Here is a 26,980-nt window from a genome sequence, read left to right as displayed (position 1 = left end):
AGCACAAGGTCAGCAGCTCAAAACCACCAGTCACCAGTCATTCTGCAGGAAAAGATGAGGCTTTGTACTCCTGTAAAGAGTTGGTCTCAGAAACCCATAGGGGATAGTGCTACTCTTCCCTATAGGGTCACAATGAATCAGAATAGACTTGATGGCAGTGAGTTTGGTTGTCTGTTGTTTTATTTTATTCTCAAGTAAAGGGTGAATACATTTGAAAGAAACAGGAATTTAGAAAATTCTCAACAACACGATGCAAATTAGAGTACATTGTGGCCATCAACGAATATATTACCACCATTATGAGAGGTTAAACAAACGATGATAGATTTCTTATAACAGTTAACGAGAAATAGCTGCTGTATTTTTCTGTTGTTGTACTTAGCTTTTTATAGTAAATGTTGTTGGAATAATGTGGTACTTCTGGGAGAGGTTAGAGAGGTCTTACCCCCCTTAATTAATGCCTGGTAATAGATACATAGAGATTTTGTTGCAATGGAGTGTGATTTTTCCCAGTACTTTACCCTCCTGGTGGGATTCAACGTGAATATACTCAGCCCAAGACATGAGATACTAAAGAATAATGAAATCCGGGGAAAATGAATTGCTAAAGCCCTACTGGCTCTTGTCATCTCTCTTGTTCCTCTCTCTGCCAGTACATCAAGTATGATAATGAGTAAGGCTTTGGCACTGCCTCTGGAGCTCTTTTTTGCTCATGGTATTTGGCCCATCATTGCCTTCTACTTAAGGAGTCCGGGTGGCAGTAGTGTAGTGGGTTGCTCATTGGGCTGTTAACTGCAAGGTCAGCAGTTCAAAAGCACCAGCCACTCCTTGAGACAAAGATCAGGCTTTCTACTCCCATAGAAAGTTATAGTCTCAGACACCACAGAAGCAGTTCTACAATATCCTATAGGGTCACTCTGAGTTGGAATTGACTCGATTGGTTGTGTTTGGTTTTGGTTTGGTACCTTCTATTTCATGGGAGAAGATGGGGCTTCATTTCATGTAAAGCACTCTAGCTCATCTGATTACTGGATTATTCCTGAGTTCATTCCCATAAAACTATGGGATGCCTTACATAAGCCAGGTACACATGTGTAAGCAATAGATCCAAAGAAGAAGAAATAGGCCCCAAAGTCATCCCAGTGGTAAAGGGACTAACAAATCATTGTTGTGGGCCTTTGCACATTTGACCACAAATAACTGTTAATGTCAACCTCCTGTATCTATACCTGCTCATTTTAAGGAAGAGAGGTGGTAAATTGTTCATCCAAAACCTGAGTGACCAGCAGAGAATCAAGAATTTCACCATAGAAAAGGCCATGTGTTTGGGGTACAGGTCAGAGATCCATGCATTGTCATCTTCACTATCTAACCTCTTTGGCACATGGCCTCCTTGATGTTCGGGAGGCAACTCCTGGCCATCCAGGAATGTGACACCTCAGAAGTATCTGGGAAAAAACTGGGGACAATGAGAGACAAATGCTTTGGTTTCTAAGATGCTAGAATCCCCATATTTCTGTGATTAAAAAACATTTTTATTCTTTCTTAACACATGTTTTCTCCTCCTTTAGAAGTTGTGCCTGTTGTAACTGAAAATGTCCGACGGTCTGGAGAATGAAGAGAAACCCCCAGCTCCCCCACTAAGGATGAATAGTAACAACCGAGATTCATCAGCACTCAACCACAGCTCCAAACCACTTCCCATGGCACCTGAGGAGAAGAATAAGAAAGCCCGGCTGCGCTCTATCTTCCCAGGAGGAGGGGATAAAAGTAAAGTATCAGTGGCCGGGCATTGAAAAGGGGCTAGTTTATTCTCTCATTGTCACTTTCTTTCCTGGGTAGTCATTTCTTGAGCAGTGGCTAGTCAGCACCAGCGTGGCCTTTGCCATCTACATCTTCAGTGGGTGACTTTGTTATAGGAGGACTTTCTGTGAGCTTACAGAAAATAATCCTGTGTTTGCCTTTCACGTGTAACTGTATGTACAGTGTTCAGCTTAAAGAAACCATAGCCGTAATATATTCCCTTGACTACATCAATAGTGACTTGCTTTCGGATCTCTTCGATGTAAATTTATAGCACAGTCTTCTGTTCCTAACTGTAAGTTGTCCTTATTGGAACTTTGAGGTTAGTTGAACTTATGTCTGTATCCCTTTTTCACAACTGTGGCAATTTTGAGATGGGTCGGTGGGAGCCACTCTGAGTGGCTCCCATATTGTCGCTCTTACTATAACCCAAAATAGGAAGGCAGTTCCAAGTCATTTATTCTCATCTTCTGCCAGTTGTCCGTTCCACATTCAACCTCATTTCCACTGAGTATCACAGCAATATATTGTCATTTACTTCTGGGTTGTTCATGGCACCTACCATTTGATGTTTGAATATCATATGCTGACACCATGTGATCCTCAGGGATGCACAGTGTCTAAGAAGTCATTGTCAAGATGCATTACTTAGCATATGAAGCTGCAACCAGACCTGGATCGATAGGACGGACTGTTGTGGCTGTGAGTAACGAGATCCCAGGATACTGGCACCACAGGGAATTGCCAAAGCATAAGAAGGAGGATGTCTTGAGAAGGCCAAAGGGACATTCTTTATCTCGATCTACTTCTTCAAGGTAAAACTAACAGCTCCCTGAGATATGGTGTTAAATGAATCCACATTCATACAATAAAAAAAAAGCTGGAAATGTTATTAGAGCTGGTATTGCCTCTAGCAGACTTTACAATACTCCAAAGTGGCTTTATCCCTCTTACCTCAAAGATGGAGAACAAATATGTCAAACCTATGGTTGGAAGATAAGCAAAGAAATTATGAAACACTGGCCATGCTCTCAAGAAATTTCAGAAGGCAAATTTTGTCTGGAATCATGGGGTAGTGTGAGAAATGTTAAGTATCACTATCACCAGAAGACCAAGTCTCTTATGACATTGGTGCTGAAGAAAGAACCAGTAGATTCTTAGGTTCCTGTGTTGGGTCCTCCGGTATGGTAGCACGTGATTAATGAGGGGGATTAAGCATGGAACAAATCTGTAGAATTGTTGAGATTGATCGCTTTGAAAGCCTTTCAATAAGCTCACTTTGCCATTTTGATGGCAAGAGCCAACTGATGGTGGCATGAGGTCAGCAAAAACAGACTGACAGCCTCTGTGTTGGGTCAAGACTTGAGGTGACTTCATAGCAAAACTATTTCTGTTCTACAAAAAGTCTTCTCAGGGGTAAAATCCAAGCCAACATTACTGGTACGAAAACAGAAAAACCTGGGTGATTCCTCCGATCCTGAAAGAATGGTTTAAACAGTGATTTCTGGTAGAAGTTCAAGACTACTTGAAAGAAAAGCCCCTTGAATTCAAAGTTCCATTGATTCTTCACAATCCTGTTGTCACTTCAGATGCATTTGCATATGTGTATCCCAATGCTAAAGTTATTTTTATAACCAACTGCATGTCTCAGATCCTTCAGCCCTTAGATCAATGTGTAATATAGCTATTCAAAAATTTACTCTAAACTAGTACCGTATGTGCTCGAGTATAAGCCAATCCAACTATCCTTGGAAGCACCTAATTTTACCGCAAAAACTGCATTAAAAATGTGCTGAAAAACTCAGCTTATACTCGAGTATGTATGGTACATATCTCTGTTGTACAAAATCTTGCCAAGATACCTCTGTCTGAAGATCCTAATGCATGGGATTCATATGCCATCATGAATGCTGTACTCTTCAGAGGAAAGGCAATAGGTGGTTTAGCAAAACCTATCTTTAATGATGGTATTGTGGTGTAGTAGTTATGTGCTGGGCTGCGATCCGCAGGAGTTGGCAGTTTGAAACCACCAGCAGCTTCTCAGGAGGAAGACTGGGCTTTCTACTCCCATAAACAATTATAGTGTCTGCCACGCCCACGGGGGAGAATCACTGTGTCAGTATTGACTGGAGGGCAGTGAATTTGGTCTGTTTTCTTTTAATCCTCAATAAAGCCTGTGAGAAGATTTGGCTAGATATGGCACAATACCTTTTAGCAAGCCCTGTGGAAGACAAAGACTCTTTGGATCCAGAAGAGCTTTTGGAGGAGGCTGCACATTTGACAAAGGAACAGTCATGGGCACAAGTTGAATCTGAACTTATTGACACCAGTTCTAAGGGCAGTTTGATACTGATACAGGATGATCCTCAGGAATTTTCCAGTAGTCCAGAAGAGATCATTATAAGTGATTATGTTAGGCTAGATTGACTAGAGAAACAAATCCAGAGACACGCATATATGTGTAAGAAAGAGTTTGATATCAAGATGTTATATATCGAGAAAACATCCCAGTCAGTCCAACTCAAGTCCATAAGTCTGATACTAGTCCATAAGTTCCTCTTCAGACTCACACAGCCACATGAAATGATGCAGAATGTAGGAGTATCACAGACCAGTAGATGCAAAGTCTTATGGATCCAATAACAGTGGACACATCTCAAGGGCTCTAAAAGCAATCAAAGTCAGCCAGCAGGAAGGTGAAGGTAGAGAGGGGGAGGGGTGGGGAGGTTCCCAGGGCCCTCCTTCTGAGGAGGCCACACCCACAAGGAGACACTATCAGGCTGTGACCTGATTGACAGGTTGGATGCCACCCCTACACTTTTCTATGTCTTCAAGTTGATAGGAAATTACGTAACTGTCACAGTGATAATGAAGATAATTAGTAGGCTCCAGGACTTGGGACAAGTCCAATCAGAAGCACCCGGAGCAAAATTCTAGAACAAGATCTACACTTCCCCATGAAAGCCAGAGAAATTGAAACATCAGATCCTATCTGTTCTAACCTTGAATTATTTATTAGAACTCTGAAAAGAGATATTATGATGCCTTCAAAGATAAAAAAGTCACATTGCACAGAAAATATCTGCAGTAGAACTTGAATCAAGCGGTGCTATTTAATACCATTGCTGGTCAACTAATCAGTAGCCTTCAGACAAAACTTGAATGACTTAATTCACTGAATACAGAGATGCTAAAAGTCGTTAGAAGACAAAGTATTTTCAGAATTGTCAAAGTCATTAAGTAATTCCCTTGAATTGACTTGCTTGATAGCGCTAAAGCCACAAGCAAGTTTCTACCATTTTAAGATTGAACTTGGATGACTCTGGGAACATGGAGGTCCATGCTTTGAATTAACAGGCCAGCTCTGTCATTGCTCCTCTGTCACACTCATGTTCTACTCTCATAATGCTTGGTACATCCTCACAAGCTCTAGAAATCATCTCAGGAAACTGCATAGAGCCTATCACTCTTACTAATTTAACATATGTAAACTCATTTTTTATGTAATACACTGTTGATATTTTTTTATCTTACTGAGCATAAAAATGATTTATAAGGGCTTTCAAAACGCACTGCCTGTGTTTTTTGTTGGTGTTGTTGTTCCTCATAAAATGATCATTTCCTCAGCTGAATTTTACTTTGGAGGGTTTTCATGAACCCAACCTTCATAGATGAGGAGGCATTACTGTTTCTCTGTTCCTGCCTTAGGTAGCTGTATTGAACAAATTGCAAGAGCACTGGACTTGGCTATTGAGGCTTGGGTTCAAGTCCTATCTTTGTCTCTGATCATTGCAGCTGGGCCAGTCACTTAGCCCCCCTCGTGCTTTAATTTACTCAACTGTTAAATGAAAATAGTCCTACCTGGCCTAACTCACTGGGCTATTTTTGATGATCAAATGTAATTCTAAACATCAAAATGCTACCAAAATATAAAAATTAATGTGTTCTGTAACTGGGAGGTATAACACTAGACTTAGAAATAATTGACTAACAACCTCTAAAATGAAGAGTTAGAATTATAATTTCTTTGATAAAGTAACGTTCTCCCTAGCTTGAGCTTAAATGCTCATTATCAAATTTTCTTTTACAAAATGAAAAATTACACAACTCAAAAATCACCAGATTGGTATATTTGTCTCAGTCTCTTATTGTCTCTCTCATCTGATAGAAATTTAATCAATGTCAAGATTTTGGAGATGAACAAATCTCAGAAACTAACGACAGTAACATATTGGTAGATATCTTGCCAGGCTTTTTCTCTGGTTATATAGTCACATCAACCTTTGAAAAGGTTTCACTGTTTTGTATTCTCCTTTGTATTTAACATTTTTATCAAAATATGCCTTACTTTGTAACAACTCTTCATAGATATTGTTTTGGGTGGTGTATAATACTTCATGAGACAGTGGTTTTATGATTTCCTTGACCGTTTTCCTTTGGTTGGATATTTGGCATCCTTTCCCAATTGTTGGTATTGCAAACAATGTCATAGTGTCCTGTTTTTTGACTCAAATGAAGATATTTGCTTGGTGACAGCAGAAAGTTTTATTTTCTGTGGTTGTTTTAAAATAAATCTTCTAAGCAGGACGTCACTGGCCAAGTGGAACGTCAAGAGGCAGGGAGAAGAAAAATAAGGCATACTGGTTGCAGTTTCAAGATCAGAGATCTGTCTTTGTTGAGAACTTCCAGGAACTGGATCCTGGTCATAGAAGACATTAAGAGGGACAGTTTGCCACCCTTTTATGACTCTTCACTATAGAAAGGTATTTGGGATTAGACCAGGAAAAGGACCTCCTGAACAAGTGGTTTGACAATTTTATGAACCCTGTGAAACCGATCAGGCTAATTGTGTGCCCCACAGCACTTGTGATATATTTGCACCTTTATCTTAGTTTTCTTTCGGGCTGCATTTTATGTTCCAACCTTTGTTTTAGTTTTTCCTATCCACTTTGAATTTATGCTAACATGTAGTATTTTGTGTATTCTTGTGTAAGCCACCTGACATCCGTTTTGGAACACGGTGGGGAATAAATGCATAAATGAATAAACAAATGCATACATAACTAAATGAATAAGACAATGAGGCATATGAATGCAGCCAGGACACTGAACACGACATAGCGCCTCTAGAAATGATTGATGTTCAGGACTTGAAGCTTGGAGGAAAGCAGGTGAGGCTGCATTTGGAGTGACCTGTTCTGTTGGATGTCTGTCTTCCAAAGCATTGCTTACGTCTTGTGTTTTGTGCTGAATTTGAGCATCCAGTGTGTTTCAGAAGCCATGGCATGCTGTGTAAAGGGCTGTGTTTGTTGAGAGCACAGGACAAATGTACTTTTGGGGGAATCCAGAGAGATTTCTTTGGGAGCTCGTGGGAAGAGTTCTGAAGGCTCCTTCTCCTCGAGGAGCAGGGGGAGATAGTTGCACCCGACCCTCGACGTACATTGAGTAATTGGATTCTTAGAGTCACCCTGTGTGCAAGAGTTGAAGGAGACAGCTTAGGGTCATGGAGCCTGTCATGGAGACCAAACCCCTTCCAGGTCTCTGACTCTAAACCCTATGTTCCCTGTGCTATGTGACCCTAGGCTGTCGCCTTTAACTCTTGAAGATGAAATCACCTCATGTGTCAAAGGAGAATAAATACATAATGTATGTGGTGAACTATGTTCCCAGAAATGACTTAAATTCTTCCCTAAGAAGCTGGTGGTATACTTTGAAACTCATCTGGATTTCAAAAAGGCTACCCTTCTCCCCCATCCCACTCCCATTCTCTCTTTTAATTGCCACTTGGAAGGGAGGAAAGAAAACTTTTCTTCTTTTTTTGGTAGTTTTTGAAAGAAACAGTGGCTAGCACATGACCTCGACTATCGCTCTACCGTGTGAGTTGGGCATTTTGTGGGTTAGCTGGTCATTTGGTGTGTGTACTTTTTCAAGGCTTTCCCTTCAGCTTCACTACTGCTTCCAAGAGTAGAGCCTCCTGCACCACTCTTTATTCCCAGAAGTCTTCTGTGCTTGAAATTAGAAGGTGGGAGAAGGATGCCTTCTCCCTTCTCTGTTCAGGTTTGTTCATCCATTTCACGGTCAATAAAACAGGGAATCTGGGCCTAGATGGAGTGGCAGTGAGGGTGCACCAAATAAAATGCCTTCATTTTAAGAGGTGCATGACATGTGGCATTAGGAGATGTGCACAATAAAGGGAAAATGCAACCAGGAGAAAGGGAGAGAGAAGTAACAGTTGAGAGTGAGATTAGGAGATGGAGACCTATAGAGCATTTGAATAAGAAGAGAGAGAGAGAACATTAAAATAAGGACTTGCAGAGACAGGAAAATTGACAATGGCTGATCTATGTGTGTCTATCTCTCTGGTGGCATAGTGCTTAAATATTGGGTTGCTAACTGCAATGGCTGAAATTCACCAGCCACTCTTCTGGAGAAAGACTGGCCTTTCTGCTCCCATCAAGAGTCAGTCTCAGGAACTCACAGGGGCAGTTCTACCCTGTGCTATAGGGTCGCTATGAATTGGCATCAACCTGATGGCAGGGAGTTTGGTTTTAAGGTTTAGGAAGCAGAATTGACTTGGTGAAAAAAACACCAAAAAACAAATCAACCACCAAATGACCTTATAGGACAGAACAGAATTGCTCCCTAGGATTTCTGAGGCTGTCAGCCTTTATTACTGCTGATGGCAAGAACCATTTTTTTTGTGTGCAAAATAGGAAGTTACTTTCATCCTTAAAGCACATAAAGACCACCCCAAAAGTTGTATCCCCTGTAATTACCCACCAGTCAGAAGTGTCTAATTAGGAAGTAGACTTAGCTCTGCTCTTTATTTTCAAACATTTCCTATTGAAATTGTTGCATATGTAAAATGGGTGCAAATAAAAGTGGAGCCACATTGTTTGGCCTGAAGTGAGGGGGAGGCAATTTCCTACTGACTTGACTGTTGCTGAATGTTCTTGAAAATGATGCCTCTGAAGGTGACCCCTGCCTGCCTGTGTGAACAGGACTGACTAGACCTCTTCTGGTGAGACCATATGTAGAAGGCTGATTATCTGCATAGATGGCATCTTCTGCAGAGTGGAGTACTTTTCTTTATACATATCTATCTATCTATCTATCTATCTATCTATCTATCTATCTATCTATCTATCTATCTATTTATTCTCTTTTTTGTAGTGAGAGTGAGTGTGTGTGAGTGAGAGAGTGAATGAGTAAGAGTGAGTGAGTCAGTGAATGAGTGAGAGTGAGTGAGTGAGAAAGTGAGAGTGAATGAATGAAAGTGAGTGAGTGAGAGTGAGTGAGAGAGTGAGTGAGTGAGTGTCAGTATAGTGAGTGTCAGTGAGCAAGAGAGTGAGAGTAAGTGACTGAGAGTGAGTGGATGAGTAAGTGAGTGAGTGAATGAGTGAGAGAGTGAGTCAGTGAAAGTGAATGAGTGCAAACGGGTACATAAGCAAATGTGGTAAAGAAAGCTGATGGTGCCCATCTAGCAAAAGAGATAGCATCTGGGGTCTTAAAGGCTTGAAGGTAAACAAGCGGCCATCTAGCTCAGAAGCAACAAAGCCCACATGGAAGAAGCACACCAGCCTGTGTGATCACAAGGTGTCGAAGGGATCAGGTATCAGGCATCATAAAAAAAAAATCTTACCATTGTGAATGAAGTGGAAAGTACAGAGTGGAGACCCAAAGCCCATTTGTTGGCCACTGGAGATCCCCTTGTAGAGGGATCTAGGGGAGGAGATGAGTCAATCAGGGTACGATGTAGCACTGATGAAGAATACAGCTTTCCTCTAGTTCCTAAATGTTTCCTCCTCCCCCCCCCCCCAACTATCATGATCCAAATTCCACCTTGCAAGTCTGAATAGAGCAGAGGATGCACACTGGTGCAGATCGGAGCTGGAGGCACAGGGAATCCAGGGCAGATGATTCCTTCAGGACCAGGGGTGTGAGTGTCGATACTGGGAGGGTAGAGGGTGAGTAGGTTGGAAAGAGGGAACTGATTACAAGAATCTACATATGACCTACTCCCTGGGGAACGGACAACAGAAAAGGGGGTGAAGGAAGACATCATCGGATAGGGCAAGATATGATAAAATAATAATTTATAAATTATCACGGGTTCATGAGGGAGAGGGGAGTGGGCGGGAAGGGATGGGAAAAAAGAGGACCTGATGCAAAGGGCTTCAGTGGAGAGCAAATGCTTTGAAAATGATGAGGTCAAAGAATATACAGATGTGCTTTACACAATTGATATATGTATGGATTGTGATAAGAGTTGTATGAGTCCCTAATAAAACATTTTTTTAAAAAGGAAAGTGAGTGAATGTGAGTGAGCGAGGGAGTGAGAGAGCGAATAAGTGAGAGTGAGAGAGTCTATACATATTTATTTTTATAAATTTCTTTAAAATTGTTAAAACATTTATTTATATAAATATTTGATTATTTATTCTACTTTGGGAAGAACAGATTTCCATAGTAGGAGGAGGTGGGATTTAATATTCCACCAGAAGGAATGGAACTGGACATATAGTAATTCCACATACGCTCATTAGATACCATGATACTTGGACCAAGAGGTAAATTTTCTAACTTCTTCATCAAGTCTAACATGGCTTTAGCAGGTTCTATTTGAAGACAGGAAAATGAGTTAGTGTTACGTTTCTGTGACTTGGTAATATAATAAATAATCTCTTAATAAGAACAGCGCACATTTACAATAACCCAATTGAATCTTTCGCCTTGGTTATATTGCCAAAGACATCCTTCACATGAGGAAAGTACTCCATTCTAAAACAGTGCCAGACTACTGGTACTTGTTGTCAAAAGAGCAGGACTGACTTAATATATTGCTCACGTGCTGATGAATTTTGGCTGTAGTATCGGGCTATTACAGTGATTCAGCATTTCAAGTGATTTCACCTCCGCTCTTCCTTTCAGACTTCCTCTGATGAGAGTGGACCTGAGATTCTCCCTATTTGACAGAACAAAGGTGGACGATAATTTTAATAGAAGCTAGGGAAACCTAGACAGCTCACTCACTTTCATTCATTCACTCTCACTTACTCTCTCACTCACTCACTCTCACTCATTCATTGACTCACTCACTCTTGTCTTTACAGGTTTTATTCATGAGGCCTAACAGGAAATATCTTTGTAAAAAATAATCTGAAAAAAATCTGTTTCTCTCCTTCAATTTCTGTATATTTGTGTGGGCTTTTAAAAAACTTTTCCCATAATAAAATATCTGGCCTTTATGAAAATTGAAATATTAAAGCACTATATTAAAATAGAATATCAGAGTCCCCTGTCAGCACCCTACCCGTTAGAAAGATCCATTTGTAATCCAGTATGTAAAGAAAATTTTGTCCCCCTTCTTTAATAAATATCTACTTTTTTTGGCTCAGAATATGTACACATTTCACCCAAGATACTTGGTTTAAACTGGAAACATATCTATTATATGTGACCTTCAAACTGGGGTTTTTTAAACCTCACCTTGCACTGTAAAATTTTAAAGGACTTAAAACCAACAATAAAATCGTACCCTTAAATCAAACAAAAAAATTTACCCTTTTATGCCTAACTTTCCATTGGATTTACTACAGTGCTATCAAGTTTTCAATTTTTTTGAGGGGGGAGACAATTAAACTTGAAGGCCCCACATTGCTACTCACTCCTATGTGTGAGGGACTCATCCCTCTCAGAATTGGGCCCCAAACAGGAGGTTTGTTTGAAGAGCCAGGGATGAAGACATTCTTGGCTGCAGTCAGTCCCTTTGAGGAGGCTTTCTGCTCTCATAAGGAGCTGTTCCCTGTGAGACCACCTGCAGGGGCTTACTGTTTCTTTCCCTAGTGGAAAAAAAGGAATCAAAGGGACTTCCAGATTCTTATCAGACTCTAAGGGACTTATCAGTTGTTTTATCAGCTAGAAGGCCTCTGAAGGCCTTTTTCTCTTTGGAGGGCTATGGCACAGGGTGTTCCCTCACCCACACACCAAAAGCTTGGGCCCATGGAAATTTCACAAATAAACAGAAAGCTATCATCTCCCTTCCCTCATAGTTAACTAAGCACCAAGGCACGTCTAACTCTTAAAGACAGGTTGTGCTGGATCCCTTGTGAGGCCGTGACTAGCACAGCCTTTCTGTGGCTTGAAAGCCCCCATTAACTTAGTGGAAGAGTGATCTCGGCATGAAGGAACATCTGTTCGGAAAAGGTTGGTCACTCCTATGAGGTACCAAACTTCTATGTCTTTCCAACCTAGACTGCCCACAGCAAAGCCCAGGAGCCTGGAGACGAATAGCAGGCATTTTGTATGATGGAGTGTGGCCTCTGCTTCGGGACACATGACATTGAGTACAAGTGCCACACGGGCAGAAGAAGGGGACCCAGGGAGGGAGTTATGTGGTAAGGTCCCCTCCACGCCCTTTACACAGCACTCTAGTGGACTCCTTTTATCTCAGAGACCTGCGTGAGAGACCCCAGGTTAGATGGATGCACAGCCAGCCAATGCATCCACCGGAGCCACATGCTGCCTTTGCGCACAGGTCTCATAGAGAAGCGCACTCATTTGCTTTAAAATCCAATTGCACAGTATTGGCAGTCCATAAGAGGCTAACTCAGGAGCACGTGCTTCCATCAGAAAATATTTGTGCCTGCTTTTTTCCCTGTGTCTTGTTCTGTGCTGAAGGTTGTGGGAATACGACGTACAAGGCAAGGTTTCTTGCCCTCAGGTGATTAGCAGTCTACTTGCAGAAATCAGATCACACACACACACACACACACACACACACACAAAATTTAGACTAAATGCCTGGTCAGTGCTCTCCCAAGCAACAGATTTAGCTACACGTAGATGCTCTCCATTTTGCCCCCACCATTCATCCTCTTCCTCTTCAGCCTGAGGGTAGCAGCCATGGTGTAAAATTTGCCCTCTCCATGCATGCCTACTTAGCTAGCAGCACACAGCTACCAGGCTTGTGTTCTGTAAAGCACCTTTGCCGTCATTGGCTAAAACACCTGGTTGGACACGTGTCTTATTACTGTCTGGAATTTCATCTTTCTTTCCTTCCGGATTCTCTGAGCAGTCCTCGATTTCTCCTCTTCCTTCTGTCTTCCTCATCACCATGCTATACCCATGCCAATTTCCTACTAGCCTTCCTATTGCAGAGGGTTTACCTGTTCCATTTGTGGTCCAACCGTTTTGTTGGCATATAATTCATTTATTGCACAACTCACCAGTTCAATCACATCAAGATGGGTTATACAGTCATCACCACAGTCATTTCTAGAACATTTTCTTTGTTTTTGTGCTTACTGTTGTTAGCTTCCCACTTTCCCCCTAGCCTTTCCTTCTTCTCCATCCTTTATAGCAGTGGTTGTCAACCTTCCTAAGGCCGCAACCCTTTAATACAGTTCCTGATGTTGTAGTGATCCCCAAACATAAAATGATTTTTGTTGCTACTTCATAACTATAATTTTGCTACTGTTATAAATTTTAATGTAAATATCTGATATGCAGGATGTATTCTCATTGTTACAAATTGAACATAATTAAAAATAATTAAAGCATAGTGATTAACCACAAAACAATATATAATTATATATTGTGAAATATTTATGTGTTTTCCGATGGCCTTAGGCAACCCCTGTGAAAGGGACATTCAACCCCCAAAGCAGTCTCGGCTCACAGGTTGAGAACCGCTGTTTTAAAGTAATGTTTCCCAAAGTGGGTGATACCACTCCCAGGGGTGGATGGTGAGAGAGGCAAGCTCTACTGACCCAGGGGTCTACAAAAGCAGAGACGTATACTTTATCCTGGATTGTGGGCTATAGTACAAAAGCTTATCATTGCCAGGGGGGTGCTGAATATGTTTGTTTTCCCGGCAAAGGGGGCTGTAGACCAAGTAAGTTTGGCAACCTATGTTTTAAAGCTTGTCTCTCAAATCCTATCTCTTCCAGTGAGCTCTGACTGTCCACAACATTTATTTTTAAACCTTTCTTTCTGGGAAACTCATAGGACCACGTCTATTCTGTTCTGTTAGGGTTGCTATGAGTCAGCATCAACTCAATGGTGGTAAGTTTTGAGTCAATTTAATAGCAACTTTTCTCTGGTGTGGTAGGATTGTTTCCTGTTTCTCTCTTGTTAAGCTGAGTCCCCTCAATTAGCTGATAAGTATAGAACATTATTTAAACCCCTATGGAGTCACTTGGTAGGGCTGACCCTTTGTTGATTGCCAATTCAGTGCATAATATTTGTTAAGAGACCCACTGTCTAATTGTGAGAAAAGGAAGCTGGGGTGGTCGCCAGAAAGGAGCTATTCCTCAGAGCCAAGGTTAAGACACGTTGGTCTTTTAGACTAGCTAGTCTGTGTGCTTTCTTTGTCTGGAAACAAAATACTCCTAAATTCTAAAAGTATGCATTGTACAATAGTTTGTGGTTCACTTTGCGTAGCAATATTAATTTAAATGTTGCTTTTTATGATACGATGCCACATGTCATAACTTTTAACATGTTTTCCATTTTTTTCAATGACCATTTTTTCTGAATTTTGGAGCTAAATTTATCTAGGAGTGTGTTGTTTGTGTGTTTTCTATTATTCATTTTGTTTCCCAGCATGCTTTGTTTTCAAGGAGCTAGAAGGTGTTTTTGTTTGTTTTTAAAAGACTGCTCTACTTGGCCATATGGTATTCGAGGAGAAGGCCCAACAATATTTCCAGGAATTCTAGGGGACAGATGACATGTGGAAGCCCTATAACAAGATAGACTCTGGTGACAGCATTCAAAAACTCATCCCAAAGATAAGCCTGTCACTCACTGTCCAAGGGATTTCACCTGGGAAGGGCTGGCTGGTTTGACTACAGGCAGCACCTTCAACCCTGTCCAGCTATGCTGCTGGCATTTGCCCTTTGACTCTAGAGTGGCACCTAGCAAGGGGTATTCCTCAGTGAGTACAGAGTCATTTCCATTGTTAGGTTAAAAATAGCAGCAACAACAACATGGCCATCAAAAACTTCAACTGCAGCAACCTCCAAACATGCCCCTCCATCCCCACCTTCTTGACAGCCCTGGCTTAAGGTTTTACTCATCCATGAACACATGAGAGGAATTAGGCGTGTCTTGTCTCCATTTCATATAATGAAGATCATTCTTTCATCCATTCATTTACTAATTTGCTGTTTTGTTAAATATGTGTTGAGAGTCAGATACTTTTCTGGATTGATATTGAGGTACAGAGGTGAATGTTTTCTAGATGTCAAGGTGCAGAGGTAAATGTTTTCCAGTTCTTGCCTTTAATAAAATGATGGTTTAGTGGGGAACCCAGATGGATCACTCAATGGTTAGAGGTTGTGTGTTAAGTACCATTGAAAGAGTGAGCACTGAAGAGGGATATCTAAACAAGGGAGGTGGAAAAGTTCTGTAAGGAATGACGCCTGAATGTTGGTGAGTCTCAGAGTAGGGCTAGGGCTAGCTAGGTAAAGAACAAATGGCATTCTAGGCAGAACAGCAGAAATATGAACTTACCAGGCATGGCACTATTCATTGAGGCTATCTGAATACAACTGACTGTAGTTCAGACTACAGACATTGCATAGAGTGGGAACAGGCAATGTGTGGAGGCTGACACTAAAGACCTGATTGGTGACCAAATGCTCATCTACTCACTGCCATAAAGTTGATTCTGACTTGTTGTGATCCTACAGGACAGAATAGAATGGCCTCTGGATTTCTGATATTGTACAATAATCTTCACAGGAGCAGACAGCCTTGTTTTCCTTTTGGGGAGCAGCTGGTGCATTCAAACTGCTAACCTTGTGGTTAGCAGCTCAATGAGTAGACCACTGTACAACCAGAGCCCCACGATCAGATCCCAGAGGACCATATGTACCAAGCTACAAATTTTAAATGTTATATTGACAGTAATTTCATCCGAGTTTTAGTCACAAGTAGAGTGAATTGAAGGGAAGGGGTAGGGAAGGAATTCAGGAGAGAAGGCAGGTTATTGAAGTCGTACAGGTGGGAAATGACCGTGGCCTGGGGCAAGGGCCAATGGAAGTAAAAGAGAAGAGAAAGGGGCTGGAAGAATATTTATGAGGGGAAATTAATAGAACCAGGTGACTAATCAGATGGTGGAAGGGGGAGGCAGGCCATCAAACATAGACTCCATACAGGTTTGCATTCAAGACTAGCTGGAGAAGGACAAGGTAGGGACCATAAGAGGAGAGGTAGTCTCATATTGGTTTAGGTAGACATAGTCAATGGGGAGTATGGCGAGGCTTCAAAACCTTCATGGAAGTTCTATTACCTTTTCATTCCACTTTTCCATGAACTTTGTGACGTACCCTTATAGTTTACTCTTGCAAACATTTCGTGCCAGGGGCCTGTGGGGGACTTCCCCACACAGGGGTTCCGTGTGCAGTTAATTACAAGTAGTAGAGCTGGAAGAGTGAGATCAGAACTGGAGGTACATGTGGGAGGTCACTGGTGTAGAAGATAAGTAAAACAACGAAAGTAGGTGAGATGACCCAAGGGAGAGATATGTTGATGAGATGAGATACCGACATTAGTTCCTAGGGAATACTATTTATTTATTTGGGGGGTACTCTTTAAAAGAGCCAATAGAGAAAGAGTCCCATGCAAATGAGATACCCACCACTGCCATCAAGCCCATGGCAACACATAGCGACCTTATGTAGGGTTTCTGGGGCTTCATCACATTATGGGTGCAGACAGCCTCATCTTTCTCCCTGGGAGCAGCTGTTGGTTTTAAAAATCCCACCTTCTACTCAGCAGTTCACTGTTTACCCAACAGCACCACCGAATCACTTTGCAAATGAGCTAGGACAGGAAAATGCGGACACACTGGGAACCTGTGATTTCCACGTGGGGGAGGGAAGGAGTGTGTTTTCAGCAGTGTGTGATCAACAAGGTCATTTTTGACTGGAAGGTCTGCAGTTGTAAAGACTGCAAAGTGGTTATGGGGTTGGTCAAGATGGAAGTCCACTTATGATCAAAGGGAGTCACTGTTATTGGAAAACTGAGATGATAAAAATCTAGATTCCCTTTTGAAGAAGTACAGCTTTAGAAGGAAAGGCTTCAGAGAGTATAGTAGCCAAAGAGAGATGGAAGCTAGTAGATTCTAATTTTGAAGGACAAGAAAGAGCTCAATGCATTTTAAACCCAAAGGAAAGTGCAAAGAAATGGAAGAGATTGAAGATAGAAGAAAAAAGAGCTTCGTGATGCAGTGAGATCCCGGAGTATGAGGAACTGACAATCTAAAGCGCCGGTATAGGGACAAACCTCAGGTCGATAGGTATATGTGTGTGTGTGTGTGTGTGTGATGACACTTTACAGTGAGATGGGAGAAGACTCTATTAATGGATATAAATGCATAGCGATTGGAGGGGAAGCAAATTCAAAAGTTCCTAGCAGAAGGTCTCCATTTTCCTCAGTAATAGAAGGAATGCCATCTGCTGAAAGTAAGGGAGGAGGAGGAGAAGCAGAAAGAAGTTTGACAAAAGTGGTGAAGTTCTAGCACAGCTAGGGAAGTGTGAAAGGAAGTTGGCAATGGGGCAAAGAGAAGATTGCCAAACACCACTGGTGACTCTTCTAAGGTCTGAGACCTTTATGGCAAACACAAACCTTCATGGCTGTGAATTTCCCCCCAGAAATTCTTAGCAACCTTAATGTAGAAATAGAGAAAGACAATGGTTGGATTCTGTCAGAATAGGGTTTTGCCAGATGAATGCAAGAGGTGATCCAAGGGTGAGTGTTTCCAGGGCATCAACTACAGAATAAATTTAAGTAGTGGAACCACGGTGTAGACTAGATAGAACACCAATCTGTTGAGGTGACTGTAAATGAGAATGGAAACGCTGGCTGAGAAATGGGGCGAACCAAGAACCGGAGGTCTTGTTGAGATCACATAATCACTAAAGGCTGGAAAGAATTTGAAGTGCACAGCAGGATTTGAGGTTGAGCTCAGAGAAAGAGACAATGGTGTAAATATTTTCAGATAAACTCCTTATGGGTGATGATAAAGCCTAGGGAAGCTATAGATTTCCACTATTGGTTGCATATCAGAATCATATATAGAATGAAAACAAATCATTCGCTCAGATTATACCACAAAACATTCTGGTAATAGGAGGTTCTTGAAGCAGACACTGGTCTCTCGTTGAATTCTACAAGTCATTCTGATGTGCATACCTACCATATATATTCGAATATAAGCCGACCCGAGTATAAGCCAAGGTACCTAATTATTACCTGGGAAACCAGAAAAACTGATTGACTCTGGTATAAGCCTAGGGTGGAAAATGCAGAAGCTATTGGTGAGTTTCAATAATAAAAACAAATGAAAATAAAATTACTAAAAATTGAGACATCAGTGGGGTAATATATTTAAATATTTATTTTAAATAAAAACATAAATAAAAGGACAAGTCATTTAACATTAGTAAACCAGCGCAGTAATTGGAAAATAGGTTCAACAAAAATAATAAGGTATCAACAATGATACCTTAAGAGTACTATTCCCTGAGCTCAATCAGCAACCAATTTAAAATGTAAAGAGTTAAAATCCTTCAAAACTGGATTCCTTATCATCATCCGTATCCCAATGCATCATCATCCGTATCCCAATGCAGAGCTTCAGCTGGTGTGAGGTCATCGTAGACGCTGTCCTCACTGAGATTGCCGTGATCACCATCACTGCTGTCATTTTCATACAAAGCACAGTCTTCACTGCCATCCATAGCATTACTAATACTACATTTCTGGAAGGCACGTTGCCCCATGTCTTCTGGAATGTCTTCCATGCATCTCGAACCCACTTTGCTATTAACTCTATGTGAGGCTTCATGAGATTTCCTCCTTTTGTTAGTCGGGCTTGACCAGATGACATCCATTCATGCCACATCCTGCACACATGGTCTTTAAAAGGCTTATTCAAAGATACATCCAGAGGCTGCATGTTTTCTGGAATGTCTTCCCATGCATCTCGAACCCACTATGTAAGCCCATCTGGAATAACGGCTAAAGTAACTTTAATAGATTTTGTCAGTTTTTTAATATCATCCAATAGGTGGGCTCTGAACATATCCCAAACAAGTAACGATGGCTTTTCCTTTATGGCTGCTCCTGGTTGTTGGTTCCAAATTTCTTCCAGACATTTTTTTGTTCCGTCTTCAACTATCCAGCCTTTAACATGTGCATGCACAGTAATTCTTGGTGGGAAATTGATCTTTTTAGGCAAGGTCTTTCTTTTAAAAATAATGACAGGACACAGCTCAGTTCCATTAGCCAAACATGATAGAACAACTGTAAAGTGTTTGTTTTTCATTTCCTGTGGTTTTGAGAAAAATGGTTTTTTCTCCTAAACTTGCCACAGTTCTGTTGCTTGGAAGATCAAAAGTCATGGCAGTTTCATCCATATTCCCAATATCTGCCAGGTCATAATTATAAATCCTTCTTTGTTTTATAATACATGACTGGAATGACATATTTTTTTCTTCAAGGTCTTGTGGCAATTTCTGGGAAATCTTTTTTTCTTTGTCTCAAACTTAGTAGGCCAAACTTATTCATGAAGCGAGTACACCATTCTGCTGACATGGCAAAATTTTCAATGCCTGGTGCTTTATATTTGTCATACTTAGCCATTTGTATGTAGAGCACATATGCAGATTCCTATGCGTGTTACGCAGTAACCATTTTGATGACACTCCAGAATCCATTTATGAAATTCAATCTTTAGAGCCCCATAAAAAGACGTTAAACCATGACGAGCTTTTTTAGCTTTTGGTATCTGTTCCAAGTCAGCCTTCATTTTCCGCAACTCTCTCGCTTGCTTTCCGTCAACAAAGAATTCCCTACGTAATTGCTCTCTTCTGCTCTTGACACAACCTTCATTTAGAAACCAGCCTCATATGACTGGCGTTTTTGTTTTGGTTCAAGAGTATCCATTTCTAATAGGATAAAAAAAGAAGACTTTGAAAAAGATCTTTCATGGTAATGCCTTCCCCCTCCATCCCCCCGCTACATGTTAGCCAGGAGGAGGCGGGGAGTCCGTGCAGGCAGGGGATGCAGGATTTGAATTAACACAGAGACCAGAGGGGAGAGGCAGAGCGCAGCCACAGACACATCCTTATGAGTTCAGCTGCCGGCATAAGTGAATCACTACGGGTGCTTCTGCGAATTGGAGCCATCCACGTCATAGGATGGCTCTGATTGGTTAGATGTGAGTAAACACACATTCAAAGTCCTGCAGTGTCAGCGGGGCTCTGAATGAACAGCTGAGAAATGGCAATCACCCGCGAGATAACGGGCGCTTTTCCCGTTACCTTGGGGGTGGGCAGCGAGATGTTACACCTCGCTGGGGTAACACTGACCCATGTATAAGCCAACCCCCAGTTTTTCAGCACAGTTTTTGTGCTGAAAAACTCGCCGTTTACACGAGTATATACAGTAGTTGAGGACCATGAGTTTCAAGGATGGCCATGGCATGGCAGTGGGTTACAGAAGCAGAATAAAGCGGGAAGCCGAAATCCTCTCAGGAAATGGTGGGAAGGAAGCATCCATTTTATATATTTACATCTCAGAGAGTGGTGACCTTCTTGAAAGACAGGGAGCCAAAGACCTCAGTGAAGAGGGGGCTTGGCTTGGAGAACTAAATTACCTTAAAACTAAAAGTAGAGAGTTGATCGACAAGTGTAGAGCACCGATCTACAATCAATAATTGGAAAAAATGTGGAGGACTGTGTTTCCCCCTCCTCCAAGACCGACAGAACTTAGATGAGAAAGAGTGAACAGCCTCCATGGGGATTTTTCAGGAATGATACCCTACTTGGAGGTTGTTAGATGCCCTCTAGTCAGTTCCAACTCATAGCAACCATCTGTACAGCAGAACACATCCCTGCCTGGTCTTGTACCATCCTCTCCATTATTGTTATATTCTCTCTCTCTCTCTCCCTCCCTCCCTCCCTCCCTCCTCCCCTCTTCACCCCCCCAAGTAGGAATGATGCCTGGTCAAGTTTAGGACCCTAGAGCCAGAACTAAAGAGAACATTTACTTAAGTGGTTGAAGATGTGGAGGAGTTGGTTTATAGTGGGACAAACTCTAACCGCTATAGGACACGCAGAATATTAGGGAAGGGAGTGGGGTAGGATATTATAGATAACCAGAGAGGCTGGTTATTCCTTTGTTTAAAAGGTAGTGGAATGGAGAAAGATGCTAAAGCATGAAAGACTCCAATAGCTAGCCCCTGAAGTTACCATCAGAACTCCTGCCCACTTCACAGGCTCTGAAGTCCAAGTGTTAGTTACAGTTGGTGGCTTGGTTAGCAATTTGTGGCCTTTGTTTCAGTTGTCAATAAAAAGTCAATAATAGGCTTCGAAAGTGATATGTATTTGAGCTTCTGTTCTGTACAGATATTGACTCAATGTTTATTAAGTTGAACCTTATCAATCTAAGACAGGTTCAGCTGAATCTTACATGCAAAAGGTTAATGTTCACAGAAATGTCTTGGGAGATACCGATATTTTAGTATTCCTTAAAACAAGTAATTAGAATAATTCACATTGCTGAAATAGTTTTATCACTGTACAACAGATAAGATTCCACTCTTGAGGGTTTTTTGTTTGTCTGCTTTTTAATGATATGTGACTGATAAAGAATGTAGCTGTTCACCCTCCCAACACAACCGCTGAAGACAAAGCGGGTGAATAAGCAAATGTGAAGAAAGCTGATGGTGCCCAGCTATCAAAAGATATAGTATCTGGGGTCTTAAAGGCTTGAAGATAAATAAGTGGCCATCTAGCTCAGAAGCAACAAAACCCACATGGAAGAACACACCTGTCTGTGTGCTCACGAGGTTCTGCAGGGAGCAGTTATCGGGCATCAAAGAACAAAAAATCATATCATTGGGTACACACATCCATGATACGATTGCTGAGGACAAACGGGTGCATAAATAAACGTGGCAAAGGAAGCTGATGGTGCCCGGCTATCAAAATGTATAGCATCTTGGGTCTTAAAGGCTTGAAGGTAAACAAGTGGCCATCTAGCTCAGAACCAACAACGCACACATAGAAGAAGCATGCCAGCCTGTGCGATCACGAGGTATCGAAGGGAGCAGGTATAAGGCATCATCAGAACAAAAAAATCTTGCCATAGTGAATGAAGGGGGAAGTGCAGAATGGAGACCCAATGCCCATTTGTCGGCCACTGGAGATCCCCTTGGAGAGGGGTCTAGGGGAGGAGATGAGTCAGTCAGGGTGCGATGTAGCACCGATGAAGAATACAGCTTTCCTCTAGTTCCTAAATGTTTCCTCTCCAACCCCCCCCCCCCCACTATCATGATCCGAATTCTACCTTACAAGTCTGGCTAGACCAGAGGATGTGCACTGGTGCAGATAGGAGATGGAGGCACAGGGAATCCAGGGCGGATGATACTTTCACGACCAGGGGTGTGAGTGGCGATACTGGGAGGGTAGAGGGAGAGTGGGTTGGAAAGAGGGAACTGATACAAGGATCTATGTGTGACCTCCTCCCTGGGGGACGGACAACAGAAAAGGGGGCGAAGGGAGATATTGGACAGGGCAAAATAATAATTTATAAATTATCACGGGTTCATGAGGGAGGGGGGATCAGGGAGGGGAAAAAAAGAGGACCTGATGCCAAGGGCTTAATTGGAGAGCAAATGCTTTGAAGATGATGAGGACAATGAATATTCAGATGTGCTTTACACAATTGATGTATGTATGGATTGTGATAAGAGTTGTATGAGCCCCTAATAATTTTTTTTAAAAAAGAGTTATACACGCCCCAATAAAATAATTTAAAAAAAAAGAATGTAGCTGTTAAGAATTTAGGCTCTGGGAAGAGTTGAGATCTAGGCTGCAATTCTGCTTCTGACATCTGTAACCTTGAGTATGTTGTTTAACTAGAGTATCATTTTCACCATCTATAATACGTTAGCAGTAAAGCTTCCTTCATAAAATTGGTTGGGTATTAAATAGGGTAATGCTATAGTCACATTGCACATCGTGATATACCATACAAGGTAGTTATGTGTGAGGCACCAAGCAAGCAAGGTGGTAGGGAATGTGAGCATAAGATACAATCTCTTCAGTTAAGGATCCTGAACTTTAGCTAGGGAGACAGATGTGTAAAAAAATAGAATAATCCAGTGTTAAGAAATATTAAACTCCCGAGGATTCAGTAAGTAAGCATCATGGGATCATGGATGGAGGGGAATTTAACTTTATCTACAGAGAGGAGACAGGAGAAGGCTTGCCAAGGTACAGAAAGTCCAAGAGTGAGTCTCAAGAATAATGATGACCTAGAGGTTATCCAGGAACCCTGGTGGCACAGTGGTTAAACACTCAGTTTTTAGCAGAAAGGTCCGCGGCTTTGACACCTTACCCCACCCCCAGTTATTCCATTGGAGAAAGATGTAACAGCCTGCTTCTTTAAAGATTTACAGCTTTGGGAACACCATGGGGGCAGGTATACTCTATCGTACCAGGTTGCTATGAGTTAGAATCCATTCAACAGCACTGAGCTCAAAGTTATCCATGCAAGGGAGAGAGGGAATGGAGAAATTAGGCTTTCCAGGGATAGGTCAAACTCGAAAACAACAAAAACACTGCCCAAACCCATGCCATCATCATAATTGTTACGTTTCAGTTCATTGTTACAGCCACTGTGTCCATTTATCTCATTGTTTTTTCTCAGGGACTGGGCCCTCCTGATAGCATGTCCCAAGTATTGGAGGGACTGTCATCATCTTCACTTCTAAAGAACATTCCTTTAGACAGATGCGTTTTCCTGTTGCTCCATGGTATTTCCAACATTCTTCACAAACACTTCCAACTTCACGATTCAACACATCCATCCTGTGGTCATCTTCAGTGACTGTCAACCTTGCACATGTGTATGCGGCCATTGAACATACCATGGCTTGGGTTAGGCGGAACTCAGTTCTTGAAGTGACATTTTTAGTTTTCTAACACTGTAGACAGCAGACTTGCCCAATGCAGTACGCCGTTTAATTTCTGGGGGGTTTCCCCCCATTCATGACACATATTTTATTTCTTTTGGGTTTTTCCCCCTGAAAAGATTTTTAGGTAATGGTAATACAGATATTATATCATTCCATAGGTCAAGCACACAATGAGTTTCAAAATGTCATTTAATTTCTTGACTGCTACTTTCGTAAGCATTGGTTGTGGCTCCAAGGAAAATGAAATCCTTGGCAACGTCAATCTTTTCTCCATTTATTACGATGATGTCTCTTGGTTCAGTTGTAAGTACTTTGATTTTCCCTACATTTTTGGTAGAAAAACTTTCAGCTCAGACAAACCCTGGTAGTTTAGAGAGCATGGAATAAGTATGGAACAGTGGGAGCCATGGTAAGATTAGAGGTTGGAGACTGTTTGGGATATGTTACTATAGAGTGTGAGCTTTTAACATACAGACAATTAAGAATGAGTTAAGGAATTTTAAACATGGCCAGGAAAGCAGTCGGAGTTGTGGTTTTCAAAAGAATCTTTGGCTATCATATGGAGAGAATAATTGACAGGTAAAAAATTGGAAAACAGTGAGACCTAGTGAGAAATGCTGTTGTCATGGACCTACGGTAATAATATATGGAAACTGAAAGAAGAAGATGGATTCAGGACAGACCTGGCGACCAGTTAATGTAGAAATAAACTAAGAATCCAACACGACTCCTAAATTTCCGGATTGGGAGGTAGAGAGTGTTGGATTACCCAGTAGGCAGAGTAAGCATGTGCTTCAGGAATTTGACAAACAGATCCACTCAAGGTGTGAAACACATTTTGGTTTTTGTATTTATAGTTTTCAAAGGACTCAACCATCATAAGAATGCCCGAACGTTTCCAATGTTCTTACTTTTTATGCTTTAGTGTAGTTTTAGTTTAATTACATATTGGGGACAGGGATCATAATCTTTTCATTGCTTGAAGGCTCCCAGAAGAGGAGTCATGTAAGGCCTTAATCCTTCTCTGATCTGGGATAGAGACGGATATCATTTCCCCGAAATCCAGAACCCTAGAAGAGGAGCACCTTTGGCTTTCTGTCTCTGGTACACTTAGCCCTGAGTAAAGGGAATGACTTGTTTAGGTGGGGAAGGGACTTATAATCAGGTGACCTTGTAAAGAGACAGCATAGCCAAACCCAAATGCAACATTTCTATCTATATAAGAATGTTCAGAATTTGCACCCAGTGGCATTTTGGTTTTGCTTTGTTTTTCCTAATGGTAATTTGAAAATGAGAGTGTGTATTTGCTTGCAAGAGAGGTCATGAATACAAGTTGATAGAATGATAGGCAATTTAGATTTAGATAGGAGTTCTTAACCCCCAAACCAGAGGATTTATGAACTTCTGGTGGGATTATATGTAAACTTGTATATATGTGTCTAATACATTTTTTACGAGGGCAAGTTCTCCAGCTTTCTTTAGATTTCAGAGTGGCATTGTTCCCAAGCTCATCTATGAAGGATCTTCCTCAGGGGACCTCACTTTTATGGACCTCTTCCAAGGGGCTAGAGAAGGACCCTAGCAGCTTTGTATTTGTAGTTTTATATTATTTTTACTTAATGGTAACTCCCAAATTAGTCTGGTAATCTGCCCCCCAAAAATCTGTGTTCCACCCCTGCCAACCACAGATTAGGAAATTAAGTAACATGAGTTGATCTTGGGAAGTGGTTCAACCGAAAGGAGTGAGTGTAAAGAAACGATTGCTAATGGCCAGAGACAAAGCTAGGAAAGACAGAAGAAGAGGCAATGCTTTACAAAGAAAGGATGGCCATTAGAAGAAATAGCAAATCAGACCATGTCAGAAAAGTGAAAAGAGAGGTGGTTAGCCATGCCCACTATGTTGAGAGAGATTGGAAAGGGAGTGAAGGGAGATTATAGGAGTTAAGACTAGAGCATCTTCGCTGGAGTGGTAAGAACAAAACACAAGCAAAAAGCTGATTGTTTTGTTTGCATTTATGGACAAGTAAAACTGGTAGTTGAACAATATAAATGGTAGCTATGGTCCACAAATGTGCAAGGGGCTTAGGATTAACAGAATGCTCTAAACATTGCTGTACAGTTAGAATAATATTCATTAGTAAAGTTGGCTCATTGTATAAATAGAATGTATGCTAAGGCTAAATTTGATGGCATACATGTATTTTTAAAATGTATGTTATTTGAATGGCCCTGGTCATCCTCATCCACCCTTGTTTCCTAGTTCTTTATCTTCCTTCTCACTACCTGAACTCCTGACTTTTTGCTACTGGAGAACATGAATAGTGAGAAAGGAAGAAAGAAACCGTGGATGACGTTTGAATAGGAAAGATTGTAAATTTAAAATTTATCACACAACTAGTATTCCATATAAGGTTAACTGAATATTGTCTATAATCCAGACCAAGGAAAACATCTGGTATTTAAACCAGAATGTTCTAAGTTGGCCACTCAGTTAATTCTGAAGTTGATAGGATTTAACTGGGTAAACTTGGTTTAGACTGACTTGCCCAGTATTGGAAGGGTAAGTATTGTTTTCCAAGTGTGAAATGTAGTCTTATCAGATGCACATGTTCAACTCAGATAATATGTTAATTTTGGAAGCCATTTTAGAATGTTTTCACAATAACTTCCTTCTGGAATAATATACTTGATAGACTGATTTTATTTATTATAGTTCCCCACGTAAATTTCTAAAGTGGTGGTCTATTAAGGTGTTGTCTTATGTACAGGTACTTTTATTCATACATATGTCTCTATGAAAATGCTGCTAATTGAGGACAGTGATTTGACATGGTTAAAATCATGAACTATAATTGGGGCATGGAAAATGGCTACAAACTAGAAAGACCAAGCCAAGGAACATTTTGGGGGTTCCTTGAACTAGATAAAATTAATTCAGATAAAACAAAAACAAGGATGGGTAACTTTTTATAAAAATAAAATGGTGAGTAGGAAATGACTGAAACTGTTTTCAATGATGTAAACGTGGAGTAGTATTAATTTGCCACATTATCCCCATTGAAAGAGGATCAAAGTATATTCAGCTCCACTTCATAATGTAAATTAATGGGATTCTAATTACTTGATATTTAGTTAAAGTTAAAATATGGAAACAACTCCTAAGTTTTTAATATGAGTGTAAAG

The 26,980-nt window shown here is 41.1% G+C and overlaps 1 protein-coding gene across 4 annotated transcripts in view; it reads left to right on the top strand.

Moving 5' to 3' along the window:
* Positions 1-26,980, top strand: part of PAK3 (p21 (RAC1) activated kinase 3) — a 333,228-nt gene that overhangs the window by 205,699 nt on the left and 100,549 nt on the right. For all 4 annotated transcript variants that reach the window (XM_075538540.1, XM_075538538.1, XM_075538541.1 and 1 more), the window contains one exon: positions 1,572-1,770. In XM_075538540.1, coding sequence (XP_075394655.1) covers positions 1,596-1,770 — 175 coding nt within the window. In that variant the 5' untranslated portion in view covers positions 1,572-1,595. The remainder of the gene's footprint in view (positions 1-1,571; positions 1,771-26,980) is intronic.

This window comes from Tenrec ecaudatus, chromosome X, assembly GCF_050624435.1.
Source record: "Tenrec ecaudatus isolate mTenEca1 chromosome X, mTenEca1.hap1, whole genome shotgun sequence".
NCBI classification, from domain to species: Eukaryota; Metazoa; Chordata; class Mammalia; order Afrosoricida; family Tenrecidae; genus Tenrec; species Tenrec ecaudatus.
This window is presented reverse-complemented; position numbering and strand designations above follow the sequence as displayed.